General features: G+C 40.8%; 2 protein-coding genes across 6 annotated transcripts; one reads left to right on the forward strand and one right to left on the reverse strand.

The window, feature by feature from the left end:
* Positions 1–6,973: 6,973 nt before the first annotated feature.
* LOC120290450 (probable receptor-like protein kinase At5g61350) lies at positions 6,974–9,504 on the forward strand. The gene has a single exon (XM_039306719.1). It carries the CDS (start codon positions 6,974–6,976, stop codon positions 9,470–9,472), a length of 2,499 nt encoding a protein of 832 aa, XP_039162653.1. The 3' UTR covers positions 9,473–9,504.
* On the reverse strand, positions 7,768–17,971 carry LOC104420112 (SNF1-related protein kinase catalytic subunit alpha KIN10). Of its 5 annotated transcripts, none has more exons than XM_039307263.1 (14): positions 17,803–17,971; positions 16,484–16,641; positions 16,207–16,279; positions 15,777–15,975; positions 15,187–15,677; positions 14,959–15,090; positions 14,584–14,769; positions 13,210–13,299; positions 13,052–13,132; positions 12,125–12,241; positions 11,147–11,377; positions 10,414–10,552; positions 9,284–10,112; positions 7,768–9,194 (listed from the first exon to the last, which is right to left on the reverse strand). In XM_039307263.1, exons 3-12 carry the CDS (start codon positions 16,219–16,221, stop codon positions 10,439–10,441), a joined length of 1,656 nt encoding a protein of 551 aa, XP_039163197.1. In that variant the 5' UTR covers positions 16,222–16,279; positions 16,484–16,641; positions 17,803–17,971; the 3' UTR covers positions 7,768–9,194; positions 9,284–10,112; positions 10,414–10,438. The 5 variants fall into 5 exon arrangements, with proteins under 5 accessions (XP_039163197.1, XP_010030313.2, XP_039163196.1 ...); XM_010032011.3 differs by lacking the exon at positions 16,484–16,641 and having other exon boundaries at positions 15,187–15,369; positions 15,493–15,677; positions 17,803–17,959; XM_039307262.1 differs by lacking the exon at positions 16,484–16,641 and having other exon boundaries at positions 17,803–17,970.
* Positions 17,972–17,994: the final 23 nt, after the last annotated feature.

Consider the following 17,994-nt stretch of genomic DNA (forward strand, 5'->3'; position numbering starts at 1 on the left):
ATTTGCCCTATGGAATGGGCCTGAGTTTGGCCCGTCAAGGCATAAAATGCACCCAAAACGTGGGCCTTTCTTCAACCATGTGTACTAAAGTGGGTGTAGTCTAGGAAACAAGGCTTCTGTAACTTGAAATTGGGCCTGATTGACCATCGGTCTACATAATTTACAGCCCATTGGACTGCCGGATATTTTATAAAAGACTAGCTACTTGTCTTTTTTTATTTAAGGGATATGTTTACTAAAAGTCTTAAAACTTGTTACGAAAGTACAATTAAGTTCTAAAATTTACAAAAAGTAGAATTAAGTCTTAAAACTTATTAAATTGATTTAATCGAGTCATTCTATTAACTCCGTCTAATTTGACTAACGGAAAATGCTAATATGGCTTTTTTTAATATTATCTCACTCATACATGGCGAGAAGGTGGCTAAGTCATAAATTATAAGACTAAAACAACTTCGTTTTGGTCTAAATCCAATTTTTAATGCTAATTTATTTAAATTAAATTTTAAAAAATAAGCTAAATTGAAAAAAAAATGATATGTTCATTAGAAGTCCTAAAACTTATCACGAAAGTGTAATTGAGTTATAAAATTTGTAAAAGATACAATGAAATCCTAAAAGTTGTCTAATTGGTTGAATTGAGTCATTCCATTTACTTCGTCTAATTTGGTTAACATAAAATATTGACATGATTATTTTTTAATATTATCTTACTCCTACATGGTGATGATGTGGATAAATCATAAAATATAAGACTAAAACAACATTGTTTTGATTTAACAAGAAAAAGACAAAAACAAAAAAACAAAAAGGTTAGGCGGGTAAGGTTGCAAGCCCCTACTACTCCAAATGTGCCATTAGCAAGAGGGGTTGGTGAGTGTGACATCCGATTTTCCAATTTTATTTTCAATAAATTAAGACGGGCATTTTGTTGGCACGCATATAGTTCTTTTCCTTGAGTCGGCCACTCATGTGAAAAATAGTCTATTAGGTGAAGCCATTAAGAGATTCTAATGCGTCAGACTCGAGAATTTGACCAGGAGGCGACCTTTCGATCGAGCTAATCTGCAAAGGTCATTACGGCACAATTAAAAATCGATTAGAGACCAGAGATAGGTCGACTCGATGAAGAAATGTGATCAAGTGTGGGTGATTCCACCAAATCGCACAATTATGGTCAATCAGCACTAGATCGACGTTTCTGTCGATTGGATATCCTGTGTCTGTATTTGAAACCTTGAGAGTATCCCGACAACCGAGAGTCGTCAATGTGTCAAAGATGTACATTGTGGTTTGATCAACCACAGGTCAAATGCATGAAAATTTCTAAAAAGCTACCCAGTAGATTAAAACACGCTAATATCGTGCTAGAGTGAAATCAACCATGAAATTGAGATCAAATTCAGAAATTGGAAGTCATGGTGTGTCACAAATCATTTTAGGATCATTGATTCATCTTCGGAAGATTTTTCATGCAAGCCGAGTTTTTCAACAAAATAATCAGAGAATGGCTAATTTGGCTCGAGAAATTAGTAAGCCCACTTTTGGTTATACTTTTGGGACTTAAGTTGATTCTATGGACAAGTGAAGATGCGAATTAAAGTGTGGTGATATTAGATTAATTTTATGGACTTCAATTAGACTCAATTGGAAGAGAATTGAATGAAATTAAAGAAATTAATGTACAAAATTTCATGCCCCGGCGGAAAAATAAAATGGACCCATTGAAGATAGTTGTGGAGGATTTGAGTTAGTGGAGTGTGATGTCACCCTATGTCATGGTGGTTGGGGCAAATTGAAGGAAATATTGACAAGTGGAAGGTGTGGATTAATCATCAAAAGTGAATGGGCCCCACCACTCTCCATCTTCATCTTCTTCCTCCATGTTTGAACCGTGCAAGGGGGGGAGGAGGGTGTTGAAACCGTGCGACGCAGGGAGGAGCTTGGCCAGCAGCTCGCACACCGTTTGTCGCCGTCCGCTCATCGCCGAAGCTCGCCGCCGCCGCCGTCGTCCGCGCGCCCGCGTGTCACTCCGCCGACCAGCCATCGCGCGCTGCTCTGCCTTGCTCGCCCGACCCCCGAGCTCCATCCCCTCCGTCCAGCTGATGCCGCCGTCGCTAGGGTCGCCGGGAGTCTTCGTTGGAGCCGCCGCCTGTTGCTATCGGTTCCATGCTCGTCCGATCGCATTGCAGCCCTCCGTCGGCCCCAAACAGCAGCTAGAAAAAGTGGGTTTCTTAGCCCGATTTTGTCCCGATTTGGCTGGCTTCCCGACCTTGGATGCTTGGCCCGCTTTGAGAAAAGTTCCCCCCGGCGTCCCCGTTGTTTTGGTCCGCTCGGTTCATTAATCGGGTGAGTTTAGTTCACTAAACCTTGATTAGAGTGTTAATGATGCCTTAAATGTGCTTTGTCTAAGTTAAGCAAGTTTAGGTGAATAGTTTAGTTTATTTAATTGTGATTTGGATTAAGAAGTTTGTTTAATTTAAAGTGTGTTTAATTAAGGCTAATAGAGTTATTTAATAATAAGTATTGATGGGACATAATAGGGTTTTATTTTTGAATTATTTAATTATTTAGAAATTCTGGAATCTATAATATTATATTATATTCCGAAATTATTAAAATATTATTATTTATAAAAAAAAAACTGAAAAATTATTTTGACCCTTGTTGCTCGGAATTTCGTGCCGATCATTCTTTGTGCATTTAGAATTTGAAATTGATGATTGGTTGTGGCAAATTAAGTGTGATTGCGATAAATAGGGATTCTTTTCATAAAATCTCAAGTGTCAAAATTTGATGAAAGAATGACCGTGATTGACCACCTATTAAAGGTTGTGCCTAGTGGGGCCGTGATTGACCACCTATTAAAGGTCGTGTCCAGTGGGGCTGTGATTGACCACCTATTAAAGGCCGTGCCCAATGAGGCCGTGATTGACCACCTATTAGAGGTCGTGCCCATCAGGCCGAGATCTACTACCTAATTAAAGGTCGTGCCGAGTGAGGCTGTGATTGCCACTGGTTGTTAAATCTTCCTATAAGGTCGTGATTGGAGGCAGTGATTGATTTGCTAAAATGACATGTAATCGGCCGAGTCGATTGATCGCTAAGACAATCCAAGTGGTTGAATTGTTCTGATAATGTGATTGTGCCATAGTTGTTTGGTTATCATAATTGCACGTGGTTGAAAACCTGCAGATGAAGACTAATGCGAGGTAAGTCTTTTTGATGTTGTGGTTAGGCCACTCTAGGTGTATTTTCTTTCTAATAGGGGTTTAGAGTGTTGAACTTGTTGAGACATTGTCTCATCCCAGTTGGGGGATTACAATTTCGAGTCCCTAGTGGACGGAGCAGCTAGATAGTTTTGGTTGACCTTGAGGAGTTGCAAAGGTGAAGTCATGAGGATTGAAGAACGCGTCCAACTTGTAGGTCGTAGAACAGTTCATTTTTAAAAGCCGGTCTTTTGTAGACTTTTGGCTGTAGGCCTTCGTTTGTAACTCCATTGGTTTATATAAGTGATTGGTTGTGAATTTGCTTCCTCCTTTCCTATCCCGTATTTCATTGTCATGGGTTTTATAACACGTTTCGCTTGCGCAATATTAAATGAATGGGGTCGGCGACACTACCTAGGAATGTTGCATTTGCATGACCATGGTGGGATGTTGGCGCGCTCGAGTTCGGGGCGTGACAGTGAGTGTGGGGGTGAGCTAAGGGCTGTCGACCCTCACTGATGGCAAGCGAGGGCCTTTTGGCCCTCACCCATCTCCCTTGTCCAAATTAGGCAAGGGCCAATAGGCCTTCACCTACTGTCGGCGAGGGTCATTGGCTCATCCATAACCCCCTCCCGGTGATGGTGGGGGTGGTAGTGGCAAATGAGGGCGTGCAACCCTACTCGCCTAACTTCTCCCCTTCTTTTAAATAATTTAGCTTTTTTTGAAAAAAAATAATTTAAATAAATTAGTATTAAAAATTGGATTTAAACCAAAACAACATCATTTTAGCTTTATATTTTATGATTTAGCCATCTTATCATCACCTAGACCACGTCAACATTTTCCAATAGCCAAATTAAATGAAGTTGAACTAATTTGACAATTAGGACTTAATTACACTTTTTGCAAATTTTAGGATTTAATTACACATTCGTGATAAATTTTAGGACTTTTAGAAAAAGGGAAAAGACAGGCAAGTAAGGCAACAAGCCCTCCTTGCCACCGCCCCACCATCACGAAGAGGAGGGTGGTGGTGAGCTGACGGGGGTTGTCAAGGCCTGACTAGGGGCTAGCAACCTTCACCGACATAGGCAAGGCTCGTGGCCCTCCCCTGACCCTCGCCTAATCTAGACAAGGGTCAAGGGAGGGCTGCCACTAGGGGTGAGCAGCGGTCTAGGGTCAACCTGGACCGGCCCAACCCCGCCGGTCTGGTCCGGTTCCCAAGGGACCGGGTTGGTCCTTGGTCCTGAAATTCCGGGACCAACACCGTGCGGGTTGGTCCTCGGTCCTAAGAGTTTTTGGTCGGTCCAACCCTGGACCAACCATGTATATTATATTATATTATTTATAATTCTTTTATATATTCAAACCTAAGTAAAATAATACTAAAGCCGTTGACTCCTCAGGCTCAAAGTCATGGATAGATGGCATATAATTCCAAAAGGCGTGAAGTTTACACCATAAAGGTCTTCACGGCCTCCTCCTCCACAGTCTAGAGTACGTTCTTCACCGTGAGGACCAAGGACTCCTCATAGTCACGGACTCGCGACGTCCAAAACGGCGCGAAGTTTACGCCATAAATCTCCTCACGGCTTCCTTACTCAAAGTACGTTCTCTTTCATTCTGTCTTCTTTGTTCTTCAATTTGCCAAAATCAAAAGTAGCAACATCCCGCTTGCCACATTGTGGACCCTATCTTGTCCCATATCTCGATGAGCGGTTAGTAAGTACAAAATTTCTATTATTGTGTCATCTTAAATTTGCTGAATATATATTGGTATTTATAGTTTAGTTGCACAATACCGCATTGTGAATGAATGTGTAATTTGAATTTGTAGGTTTGTTTTTTAGGGAGTATAAAAAATAAGACGAAAAAAATTATCGATCAGTCCCGGGTTGACCTCGGAGGACCGGACCATTGGGTCGGTCCGAGTGAGGGCTCAATAGGATCGGTCATCGGTCCTAAAAATTGAGGACCAACACCTCGCTAGGGTTAGGGGTGGCCGGACCAACCCGGACCATGCTCACCCCTAGCTGCCACCCTCTTCCAACTCTGAGTGAGGGCCAACAGGCCCTCGCCTATTATTGGCGAGGTTCTTGACCCTTAGCGACCTCCATTGCCAAGTCATCCCCCACATTCGTTGGCCTCCCTGGCGATGGTGGGGTTGCAGTAGCAAGGGCTTGCAGCCGTACTCGCCTAACTCTCTCTCTCTCTCTCAATTTAATTTAATTTAAATTATTACTAAAATTGGATTTAAACCTAAGCAACATCATTTTAGTCTTATAATTTATGATTTAGCTACCTCATTGCCAAATATGGGTGAGATAATATTTAAAAAAGCCACGCTAGCATTTTCATTAGCCAAATTGAATGGAGTTAACAAAAGAACTCGATTGAATCAATTTGACAAGTTTTAAGACTTTATTATATTTTTTATAAGTTTTAGGACTTACTTATACTTTCATAATAAATTTTAAGATTTTTAGTGAAAGTATCCCAAAAAAAGAAAAGGGAAAAGTCAGGTGGATAAGGTTGCAAGCCCTTGCTGCCGTCACCCCACTCATCAAGAGGGAGGTTGGGGTGAGCCGACGAGAGTCACCGAGGCCCAACCAGGGGTCGACGACCTTTGCTGAAGGCAAGTGAGGGTGGTAGCTCTCCCCCGACCCTTGCCTGATCTAAGCAAGGGTCACTGGCCCTCACACAGACCTAGGCAAGGGTCAGGGGAGGCCCAACCCTCACCTAATCTAGACAAGGGTGGGGGAGGGCCACAACCCTCACCCATCATTGATGAGGATCACTAGCCCCAACGGCCCCTCCCCCTAACTCACCCCCATTCTCACCGATGCCTCTCGTTGCGCACAACGGCGAGCGTTTGCAACCCTTCCCATTGACTTTTTTTTTAATTTAAATTATTATTAAAAATTGAAGCTAAACCAAAACGACATCATTTTAATATTATATTTTATGATTTAATCATCTCGTTGTTGTGTAGGACTGAGATAATATTAAAAAAAAAAAAGTCACGTTAGCATTTTTTATTAGTCAAATTGGACGAAGTTAACGGAAGTACTCGATTGAACTAATTTGACAAGTTTTATCACTTGATTTGTACTTTTTACAAGTTTTATGACTCAATTGTATTTTTGTGATAAGTTTTAGGATTTTAATAAATATATCATTTTTTAATACTTGCCTTCAGGTCCAGAAATTCCTTTCTTTTTTCCACGCCTGTTCTGTTCAATAATTATATCCATAGAAACGCGTAATCTAAAGATTAAGAACTATTATTTGAATCTTATCATCAACCACGCCAATAGTTTTGTGAGAGCTTGACCGAAAGAGAAACTTTCCCAATGCCAATTCTCTCTCTCTCTCTCTCTCTCTCTCTCTCTCTCTCTCTCTCTCTAATGGCAGTTGGTAGTTAAAGACTGACCAGAAAAAGCCAGCCGTCCCTAAAAGTTCTTTTGACACTCCATGCACAACTTCTTGTCTCCCTAGAGAAACGTCACCCACATTACTTCTCTGCACGTCCTTACATGCCCTCAACCATCCTACAGCCCGAAAACAGAACAAACTCTCTGTCCTCACACAAAGTCAATCCTATGACCATGATCCAGTCAGCAGCCCCCCTACAAAGAATGAATTCTGTCCTCCTCAATCCTCATGTCTGGAAGAAACAGTCAAAACCACCCTTCTTTCAGGTTTCTTTCAGCTGTATTCTGTGAGCATCAACCAGTGTTGCATCAAATGAGCAGAAAGCATCGATGAAGGCTCAGCATTCCCTTCCCCTTTCCATGTCTACCCTTTTCTTCCTCTGCCTGCTCCGGTTCACGTATCTTGTTTCCGCCCAAGGCAGCGACTTTCCGTCATCTGCTTCTCCAATTGGGCCTTATGTACCTCCCGACATCTATCTCATAGATTGCGGTTCTCCTCAACAGACCAAGCTCGATGATGGGAGAATCTTCCTATCTGAACGCGATACATCTCCTCTCTTGAGAACCAAGCAAGACGTACTAGCTCAGGTAGATTCCCTACCCAGCAGCGTCTCTTCTTCTAGCCATCCAGCTTCTTTGCTTCCATTGTACCGCACGGTGAGGGTATTTCCCGATGAAGCCATTTACACGTTCAAGGTTTCTCATGCGGGCCTCCATTGGGTCCGTCTCTACTTCCATCCGATTCCTTGTCCAACTTATAACCTTGTAAACGCTGTTTTCACGGTCACAGCCAATGAACTAGTTCTGTTGCATGACTTCAGCATGACGGATATTTCTAAATTGGTGTTCAAAGAGTACCTCATCAGTGTTAATTCAACAGATACAGTGCTCCTCAAATTTTCATCTGAAAAGTCATTTTCCTTCGTCAATGCTATTGAGTTTGTGTCGGCACCAGACTCGCTCATTTCTGATACTGCGACTGCAGTTCTTCCACTTGGTGAGTTCACTGGTTTGACTACCTACGATTATGAAGTAACATACCGGCTGAACGTTGGAGGGCCCACTGTAAGTCCTTCTAACGACACACTATTTAGGACATGGCAGCCAGACAATGCATATATGACTTTCGCAGAAGGAGCTCAAAACGTCTCTGTACCTTTTGACGTAATCAAGTATCCAAACCCAGGAGCCACAGCATATATTGCTCCATACTACGTCTACGCTACAGCAGACCAAATGGCAGATTCCGGGGTAAATCAGCAGAATTTCAACCTAACATGGAAGATGAGTGTTGATCCAAGTTTCTCATACATGATAAGGATGCATTTCTGTGATATTGTGAGCAAAAGCCTCAATCAACTGTACTTTGACGTGTACATCAATGGTTTGATGGGTGCATCCGGTCTTGACCTGTCATCCCTCACGGGAGGCCTAGCAATACCTTACTATAAAGACTTCGTGCTTGATGCCTCAGCAATAAGAAATGGCTCCATTATGATTCAACTCGGTCCAGCAGTCGACCCAAGCTCGCCAAATGCGATCCTTAATGGGATCGAAATCTTTAAGATAAGCAACCCTGCCAAAAGCCTGGACAGTGATCTGGCAGCTGGTTCCTCCTTGGGACCAGGACCTCGAACAAACAAGATGAAGATTTTCGCGGCCATTGCCCTTGCAACTGGAATAACAGCCATGTTCTTGTTTGCCAAGAGTTTTCTTTGGAAGAAGAAGAAGAAGCCTCAAACTTGGAAACATGGGAAGAGCTTCTCATCATGGTTCTCCCCTCTCAATAACAGCAAGGCTCATCTCTTGTCCAGTAGAACCAGCTACAGATCAAGCTTCCTCAGCTCCAGCAAGAGCAAGAGTGGTTTCTCGAGCTTTTTTGCAAGTGCCGGTTTTGGCCGAACATTCACCTTCAAAGAATTACAGGAAGCAACGCAAAATTTTGATGAGAAGGCAGTCATTGGAGTTGGCGGGTTTGGCAAAGTCTACCTTGGAGCTTTGGAAGATGGAAAAAAAGTTGCAATCAAGCGTGGAAACCCTTCATCACAGCAAGGCATCAACGAGTTCCAAACAGAGATACAGATGCTCTCCAGGGTCCGGCACCGTCACCTCGTTTCACTCATTGGATATTGTGATGAGAACTCGGAAATGATTCTTGTGTATGAATACATGGCAAACGGACCCCTCCGGGACCACCTTTATGGTTCGAGCCTTCCCCCACTTTCATGGAAACAGAGGCTCGAGATCTGCATTGGTGCAGCCCGGGGTTTGCACTATCTCCACACTGGTGCAGCCCAAGGCATCATACACCGTGATGTGAAGACAACAAATATTCTCCTGGACGAGAATTTTCTAGCCAAAGTTTCAGATTTCGGGTTGTCTAAAGCAGCACCTAATTTGGATCAAACCCATGTGAGCACGGCTGTGAAGGGTAGTTTTGGTTACCTTGATCCCGAGTACTTTAGGCGACAGCAACTCTCTGACAAATCTGATGTCTACTCTTTTGGAGTAGTGCTTTTCGAGGTGCTATGTGCAAGACCAGCCATAAATCCTGGATTACCAAGAGAGCAGGTCAGCTTGGCTGAGTGGGCAATGCAGTGGCACAGAAAGGGGATGCTTGAGAAAATAATCGATCCTCACATTGCAGGAAAAATATGCCCCCAAGCACTTAAGAAGTATGCAGAAGCTGCAGAGAAATGTCTCGCAGAATATGGTGTTGATAGGCCTGCAATGAGTGATGTTTTGTGGAACCTCGAGTCAGCATTGCAGCTTGAAGAGGCCTCCGGCTCCTCTGGTCATGATCCCCCAGGGGGAGGATTGCAAGTCTGAGAAGCCCAGAATACGAGAGATGCTGCTTCTATTCATCAGCTTTGAATTGTTTTAAGGTTCATTCTATCTGTATGTTTTGCCATGGAGAACTCGATCCACTCAGAAACTTTCTATTGGTAATCAGATTCTCGCTCCTCACTTTCCATGATTCTAAAATTCATAGATGCTATATTACTTCATTCTCCCTGTATTCCTTCGAGAAAATAGCCAGAAACTTGGAGATAATGTTCCCTATGATCATTGCCTCAATGTCTTTTTACCACTGATTCAATGATTACTGATCAAGCCATGGCACCTGTTATGTATCCTTCATTCTTAAGTAAGTGCTAAAGATTCCGTGACCTTGTCCTCACTGGATTTGTTTTTCAGAGATCGTTTGAGCAAAGCTTGACCTGTTTCTGTTTGTCGAAATTTTTGGATAGTTCTAAAGCAATTATTTTATGTCTAATGTTCTCCCTTTCATCAGCAATAAGTTCATCTTACGATAGACATAGTATCAGAATATTTTACACGGTACACAAAAGCTGGAAAAGGCAGAATCGTAAAGTTTGGCGTGGTCCGTCTCCCGCTCGGTACTCTCCAATTGTCAGCACATCTCTAGATTTCTGGCGCAACTCTCTTATTATGAGTAGACAAGATTCTGTTGCAAAAGAAATCATCAACGGAAGAAACAGTTTTAGGCTATTAACAGCAATTGTGATAAAGCAGAAAATGTAAAATCCAATTGATAATTCCTCATAACTCCTTTCTCTGTCAATCAATTAAATTATCAATGTGAATTTCCTCCCCAACAAGCTGATCAATCTTTCACAAAAGGGAAAAAAAATAGAACAGAAATGAGCAGATCAATTAATTAGGAAGGAAAGCCACAATGGGGTCCTCAATTATCAGAAGGAGAATGATGTATTGCCGCTAGCAAGAGTACTGTTTGTTCAGATTACCTCTCTTCTAGTAATTATTGCCACTCTAGAATAACGGCAGTCGGGCAAGGAAACTGGCACAGAGATCAAAAAAGAGTATTTGGGGACCTGTGAGTCTCAGGAGGTCCAGCAGATAATTCTCTTCACAAGTTTTATACAGCTGCGTGATAACAAGCAAGGAAATATTAATGTCAACCAGATAACAGAGTCAACACAGATAGCCAATTCATTGTCCAAAGATGGAAGTACGTTCATGGATAAAGAACAACATACGTAATTCTCTTCAATCCTGTTTGATTTATACCCCTAAACAAAATTATCTGTAGTTGAGATAAGCTATGACTGCATTATGCTCAACACCACATCCAGCCCACTGCAGGTGAAAATCATATTTGCTATCCACAGACGTTTAGATGAGAAGGTGGCACGCTTACAGAATTTAATGAGCTATGGGAGCAGAGATCCTATATTTGAATTCTATAGACCCTATTTCTCCTTCCTACTTAAGAACTATATTCACATTTTGAACTTAGAGAAAGCTACCCATCCAAACGCAAGAGGAAGAGTTAAGTGTGCCTAGATATGATGCCATGTTATTATCCCCGATCTTAAACTTTAGAAATATAACTGCAATTTAAAAGTCTACTTAATAAACTTTGGAAAATACCATGATGGCTTTAGAATGGCGATCCATGTGCAAAGTTGGGAAGGGAAAGGAGAAGATATAGAGAAACCATTGGGAGGGCTGAAGTACCTGCAGTTCAAACTTGACAGTGTTCTGAGACACTTGATTTGTCTGGATTGTTGCAGGTTCATTTCCTAAATGGAGGCCATTATGCTGACAATTTTTAGTAAGGTCTTGAACTTGACCTCCTCGAGACCACATGCACTTGATGTTGTAGTGTCCGGTCTTTTTCCAGCAGACATTTAGCTGACATAGTGCATTCAGAACTTCTACCATAATATGATGAGGCTGCAGTCCAAACTGAAAAATCAGACCAATAACCATGGTTAAGACTGAGAAATAATTGCATAAATATAATGACCACAAAAATTGAAAAGACTGCTGTTGATGTCATAGGATCTATTCCGTGAGTATAAAGCCTGTAACTTAATTGTATATGAGTTCTCTTGTTGATATCACACCTTGCTCATTGCATTGTACAAATTTCAAACCGATAACTCTAGTTAGCTAGTTTAATATATTTCCGTAAAACAAAAAATTAAACGGAAGCCTGGGGTTATCTGGGTTCAACTATGGGGCTCTGTATGCAACTGTATTATTGCTTGTGACCAGTAACCCCTACTTCTCATCAGATAAAACTTAATGTTGCAATTCAAAGGGTTAGGCTCAGTAAAAAGAATGAGCCTGTTGCCACTCATTCACGGTATATCTTGCATATATTGCAAACATTGCAAAATAATCAAGCGACATTCCAAGAAACAGCATGCTGAGGCTTAAACATCCAAAAGATTTCATGATTTAGCAGCTCGATTTATGCTATGAGGGTCTCAAACTATTTTCACATTAGTGAATAATCAGATTTCTTGTCAAATATGTATCCATTAGATAATTGGAAATTTTGTTGCTGCTTCCGTTAGCTTTTGCATTACATGTGGAGGAACCAAGAAAGTACACATACAAGTCAGACATCACAACAAGTTCACTACATTGTTTTACTTGCAGAATAAATATACAGTTCAACAATTCACACAAGGCAATCATATAAACCTGAAATCCAAGACCCCATCTTCCCACACTCCGTGACTGAGTAGTCTGATGTTCTATAAGCTGCTTGGCAACAGATACTGAAAACCCACCACTGGGAACAGCAGATGAACTAGGTCCCTGGAAAATAGCAGAGAAAATTCAAGGTGAAAACCCACCCCACATCGTTGGGATAATTATAAATTATTTCAAGACTTGATAAACTGAAATGCATACTCATTTTTAGAACTTATAATCCTTGAACAAACTGAAATGTTTTCAAGACTCGATATATCCCTGATCCTAATGCCTAAACAATTTACCTAACTAAAAAAGATTTTGTTGGCGAGCTCCCTTAGATACTTGTGTAGCCAAATGAGAAAAATCTTGCAGTTTTTAAGATATTTAATTCTCTAGCAATGCATGTGATCAGTGCTATGAAACTTAGGATTTCCTCATTAAGTATGCTTAAAGCACTTGTAACACAAGCTATATGTGTATCATCTGCTAAGTTCCGCTATTAACCAATGAAGTGTGGTCAAGAATTTGGTTTACATGGAAATGGTGATCTAATTCTTTAAACAGAATCGAAGAGTTGCAAGCTCTGTGCTCAACCAGATGCTTATTAAATAATCTGTTAGGGTTCAACCCATGTTTTTCCCTAGACAGAAATAATGCACCAATCTATTGGTAATTTAACCATGTTCCCGCCCATAAGGATTATTGCCTTACAAATTAAGAGGCTTTAGGAACTTCTGCTACCATTGATCTAAAATTATGAGAGATACACCAGATACCTCTTGTGAAGCAAAAACATATCAAGAAACAGGAGAACAAAGCTGAAGAGCTTCAGAGCTGTGAAAGCCATTGCTCTCTGAATGCACATATGATGTGTGAAGTACAACTAAACTAATAAAATGCACGAAGTTGGGGGGAAAATGCCATACTAACCGCACTATTATTGAGCTCTGCCCTGTAAATGCTAGTACCAGATACATTGTTGTCTAACAGCAAGTAATACGACACTGTAGCCTGAAATAATTCAAAGAAGAAAGTTATTATGGGAATCTGACGAACAGAGACCAAAATTTGATCAGATGGGAGAGCACATCATCATGTATCCTTTTTTGAAGAGACTGAACCAAATGTTCCCTGTTAAATCCCAATGCAACCATATGCTCAAGTATTTCTTCATCAACCTGCATTTTTATGGAAGAAATAATCAGCAGTACCAACCACAAACTGGATCAGGAACATCCATACATTCGAATGCAATTAACTCTGAATTTTTTCGTATTTATAAGCTCTCTGGAGACAATGATTGAGACTATCACTATTGAGATTCGCAATTACACTACAACTGGAAGATCAATTGAAATTGATGATCTGTCAATAAGATTTACTAGCATTTGGCAATAACCAGAAAAGTAAGTACTTTTTTCCTCAACAACCAACCTCCGCTCCCCGCCCTCTGCCCACCCCACCCCACCCCTTTCCTCTTACTAAGTTATGTAGAAGTCCAGATCCTTTAGGCTTTAGCCACATACTTCAAAAGTTTTCGTAAAAGAATTACAAAGTCCAATCCAAAAGCTTAAGCTATTAGATGAAGAAAGATGTTAGAAAAGTCCAATCAAAAGTTTAAGCTATTAGGCGGGAAAATATACTTGTCTTTAAGGGCTATTGAAATCCCTTATATGAGCAAAATATGTGATAACTTTAACATAGATCATATACAGTATAGGGATATCTAACTATTTTGAAGGGCCATTACCCCAAAAGTACATACAGGAGTCCGAGACACAAGCATGACAGCTCCTCTCTAGTCATCTCCAAGGAACTCATGTTTTTTATCTGGCTATCTTTTGACTACAGGCTAGAAGCAGATTGAAAAGGAGCATGCTTCTTCTGTTGTCAGTAGGATACAAAAACTATATACGATCCAATTATTCTTTTTCTACTACTCATCACTACCTTACTCCCATAGTATCTTTCATCTAAGTTTCCTAAAGGGGATTTTTTAGGGCATCATCTATCAGACCCGCTGATGTCTGTTGTTTATTCATCTGCATATCTCAGCTTCGAAAAAACATAAAGCTTGCTGAAGTTTCAGATTATATTTGAAAACACCCTCTGGGGAAATGACCCAAAAGGCGCAACCAGAGTTTACAGATGAAAGTGGTATAAATATTAATTTTCAGGAGGCTAATTACTGCCAAACAACCTTGCCATGAGTGGGCTTACAAGGTATAAACTATTTGGATCTGATAAATGACATGACAAGAAAAACAAAAATTAAAAAATTACCGATTGGACACTTCTTATAATACTCAAGGATTTAACATTTCAATAAATTTCAAGCACAAAAACAAGGTACAACTGTTTCATCCCAATATTTTGCACCGAAATATAGGATGTGAACCCAGTTAAAGATTCAAAATGGAGGAAAGACCACTTTGGAATGCCACCATTCAACTGAGACATACCTTCTCCGTTTGATGTTTAATATTTGGCAAAGCAGCAGCCAGATAATTAGGAAGATTTTCCAAGAACCAAGGATGTTGACGAATTTCAGGAATGGTTATCCGCTTTAAAGGGTCAACAACAATCATCCTTGCAATCAAATCCCTTGCTTCAGTTGTTAAATGACTTGGAAGAGTATAAACTCCACTCTGAAAGAATTGCCGTCAGCTAAATTATCATGAGTGTGATAACTTCAGTAAAAGATCATGTCAACTTATTGAACTAAGGCACTACGTAACCTGCTGAACATGAATCCACACGAAGCCCCTCTAAGTGGAATCGAATTAAAATACATGAAGTCCCAGTGTATGAGCTGATTAAAATATAATCACTGATACCTTTATTTTATCATGGAGGTTAGGTATGCTTTCATCATCAAAAGGCAGAGCGCCACAAAGAACTACATATAAGACGACACCGCAACTCCAGATGTCAACCTCTGGCCCTGCATAAAGTTTACCAGAAATAACCTGCACATGAGAATCCGTTCAGCTGAAATGTGGCCCTTTTAGCATGCTAAAACCCTTGGATGATAACAGAATCCACTCAGAATGGTTAGAACGCACCTCTGGGGCAGCATAATTTGTACTTCCACAACTTGTTTTTAGAAAATAGCCATCGTGCATAATATTACTCAAGCCAAAATCAATAATTTTCACATTGCCATTAGAATCCAACAACAGATTCTCAGGCTTAAGGTCTCGATGAACCACCCTATATTTGTGGCAGTGCTCTAAACCTGAAATGATCTGTTTCCAGAAAGATCCCAACAGATATATTAACAACTTATTGAGAGGCAAAAGCACATTCCTATATAAAAGATAGAAAGGCTGATGCATGCATAGATAGATGCAACTGACTGGTATTGCTACCTGCTGAAAAAATTTCCTTGCTTCATCCTCTCTGATCCTTCTATTCTGGACAATATAATCAAACAAGTCCCCATGTTCTGCGTACTCCATGACAACATACACATTAGTCATGCTCTCTATGGTCTCATATAGCCTGATAATATGCGGATGCTTCAGTAGTTTGCCAATCTTAATCTCCCGACTCACTGTAATAAATCCCTTTACATTAGTATCACTTCAACCCTCGAAAACAATTAAGCATCTCCACAAGTGAAGAAGAGAGCATGGCTGCCATTAAAACATACCTTTCTCCTCCATGCACTTTTCCCTCATTTTTTTACGGTTAAGAATCTTAATGGCCACTTTGATACCAGTTAGTCTATGCTTTGCAACTTTCACTTTGCCAAATGCACCGTGGCCAATATTTCTTATTAGCCTATAATTCTTCAGGGATGAGTCCTCACTAGACCTTGTTTGCCGAGAGGGTTCTTCCATTGTCTTGTCCTGAGAAGTGGGGAAAGAAAGAGATAATTCTTTATAGAAAATATTGGTAAAACTATAATTTAGTTAATAATATTTCTTAAACCAAAAGACAAGATACTCAACACAAAATTGCATCATTCAGCTGTAACTAAGCAGTTGCTAGATCATCTTCTTCCGCTTCATTTATTTGGCTAAGAGAAAAATAAAATAAAGAATTAGACAATCAAAAGTACAACAGGAATGGATACCTACATGTAATTCAGACATATTTGACAATCAATCAACAAATCTTCAACCAAAGGGAGTTTGGATGCAGAAACTTTTCCTGTTTAATAAAATGGAAAGGAGATGTATCAGAGTAAAAATTCCATATACGTGTACAAAGAGAGCAACGGTATTCAAAAGGCATGCCAACTATGCGTGCTACCTAAGAAATAGGACATGCATACACAAAAACAAGGGAGTTGGTATTTAAAAATGAAAGCTGATGTGAAACTGAAACTCTTCCAAGCACAGTTGGAATAATCACCTTATAATGATACAGAAAGACTTCATTACTTTAGATTACCCTTCTAGTTCATTATTCATCAGTGAATCAAACTATAATTGAAGATCTGCCCTGAAATCCTCAAAGGAAAGCCTTTGACCATCATTTGAATTTGTGACCATATCCAAGAACATCTTAGCCTAAAGATCATGACCAAACAGAAGATATACTGAGCACAAGATATCATTGAGCCAATAACTTCGACATAAATCAAGTAGAACTACATGGAACAAAGGCAATAAAAAGAACAGCATACTTTATTTCAATATATGAATTCACCAATCACCACCAATAAAGAAGTATGGAATTCTGTTGCTCTCTAAGAGTAAAGATTTCATGTCTTTATGGAAAATATGATTTGACCAAACAACAGAGCCTGCCTGGCTCACTGTTGGAAGAAGCCACAAGGAATCTAACAGTATGACAATTAAAATAACACAGTTCATTTCACTTATATCTTCAACTCTTCAATTAGTACACACCAAATAAATCTCTACATGTCTTAACACATAAACCGCTGCTTCTTCCACCTACTTCTCAAGCCATTTTGAATAGATTGTGCCCGTGCAAGTAGCAGCAAATTCTCGATTTCGCAAGGTATTGATTAGACTACATCACTTTCAAAATCTGGGCATCATCTGTTTCTAAAGCAGACAAGCGATTACGTATCACTAACTAAGCAACAAACCCTCCATTTCTCAAGCTTATTGGTCTCCATAAAAGAATTCAGAGACGCCCATCAACCACCTACCCAAGCCACACGGGAATTAAAAGAAATGGCAATCTAGGGAGAAAAATCATTACCCTACAACCTGAACAAACAAACAAACCCCAAACCATTAAGCAAGAAACACATATTAAGACCACATCATGAACCGCGACCGCATGCCGACGTGCAAAAATGAAATTTTGACGCATCATGCACACGTATATATGCAAGTCCGCATGCAAGAAGGCAACTTTGCATACTCACATCAACAGTATCCGATATTTCTCACTTCCCACACTAATCCCTTCTCTTTCTAGCAGAATTCCGAACGAAAAAGAAAAATAAAAACAAAAACAAGAAAGGCTGGTCATACAACGAGACCGAAGCTTTCAGCAAGTCCGCAGACGCGGTAGGAGAAGAGAATCGCGAACCCGCAGAGCCAGTAAGCGCAGCAAACCAAGGAGAACTAGACACGACGATGAACCTTCGAAAAGAGAGGAGGAAAAGGAGAACACGGAACCATGCATCGACGACGGTTCCGGACACGCCCCGGAACACTGACACGGGGGCGGGGGCGACAAGAAGCACGCACCGGAACGGAGACGCGGACCCGCCGCGACACGGAGGACCCCCGCCGCGGACGGTGGAGCGGGCGGCCGTCGCCGGCGGCTCGGGGCGGCGGTCGAGGATCCCGATGATAGAAGGTGGCGTTGATTGACTTCGACACGCGTGACGAACGAGGACGAGGGAGTCGGCCATTGGAGGAATTTAAAAGGAGGTTTTT

The sequence above is a fragment of the Eucalyptus grandis genome, chromosome 2, assembly GCF_016545825.1.
Source record: "Eucalyptus grandis isolate ANBG69807.140 chromosome 2, ASM1654582v1, whole genome shotgun sequence".
Lineage (NCBI taxonomy): Eukaryota > Viridiplantae > Streptophyta > Magnoliopsida > Myrtales > Myrtaceae > Eucalyptus > Eucalyptus grandis.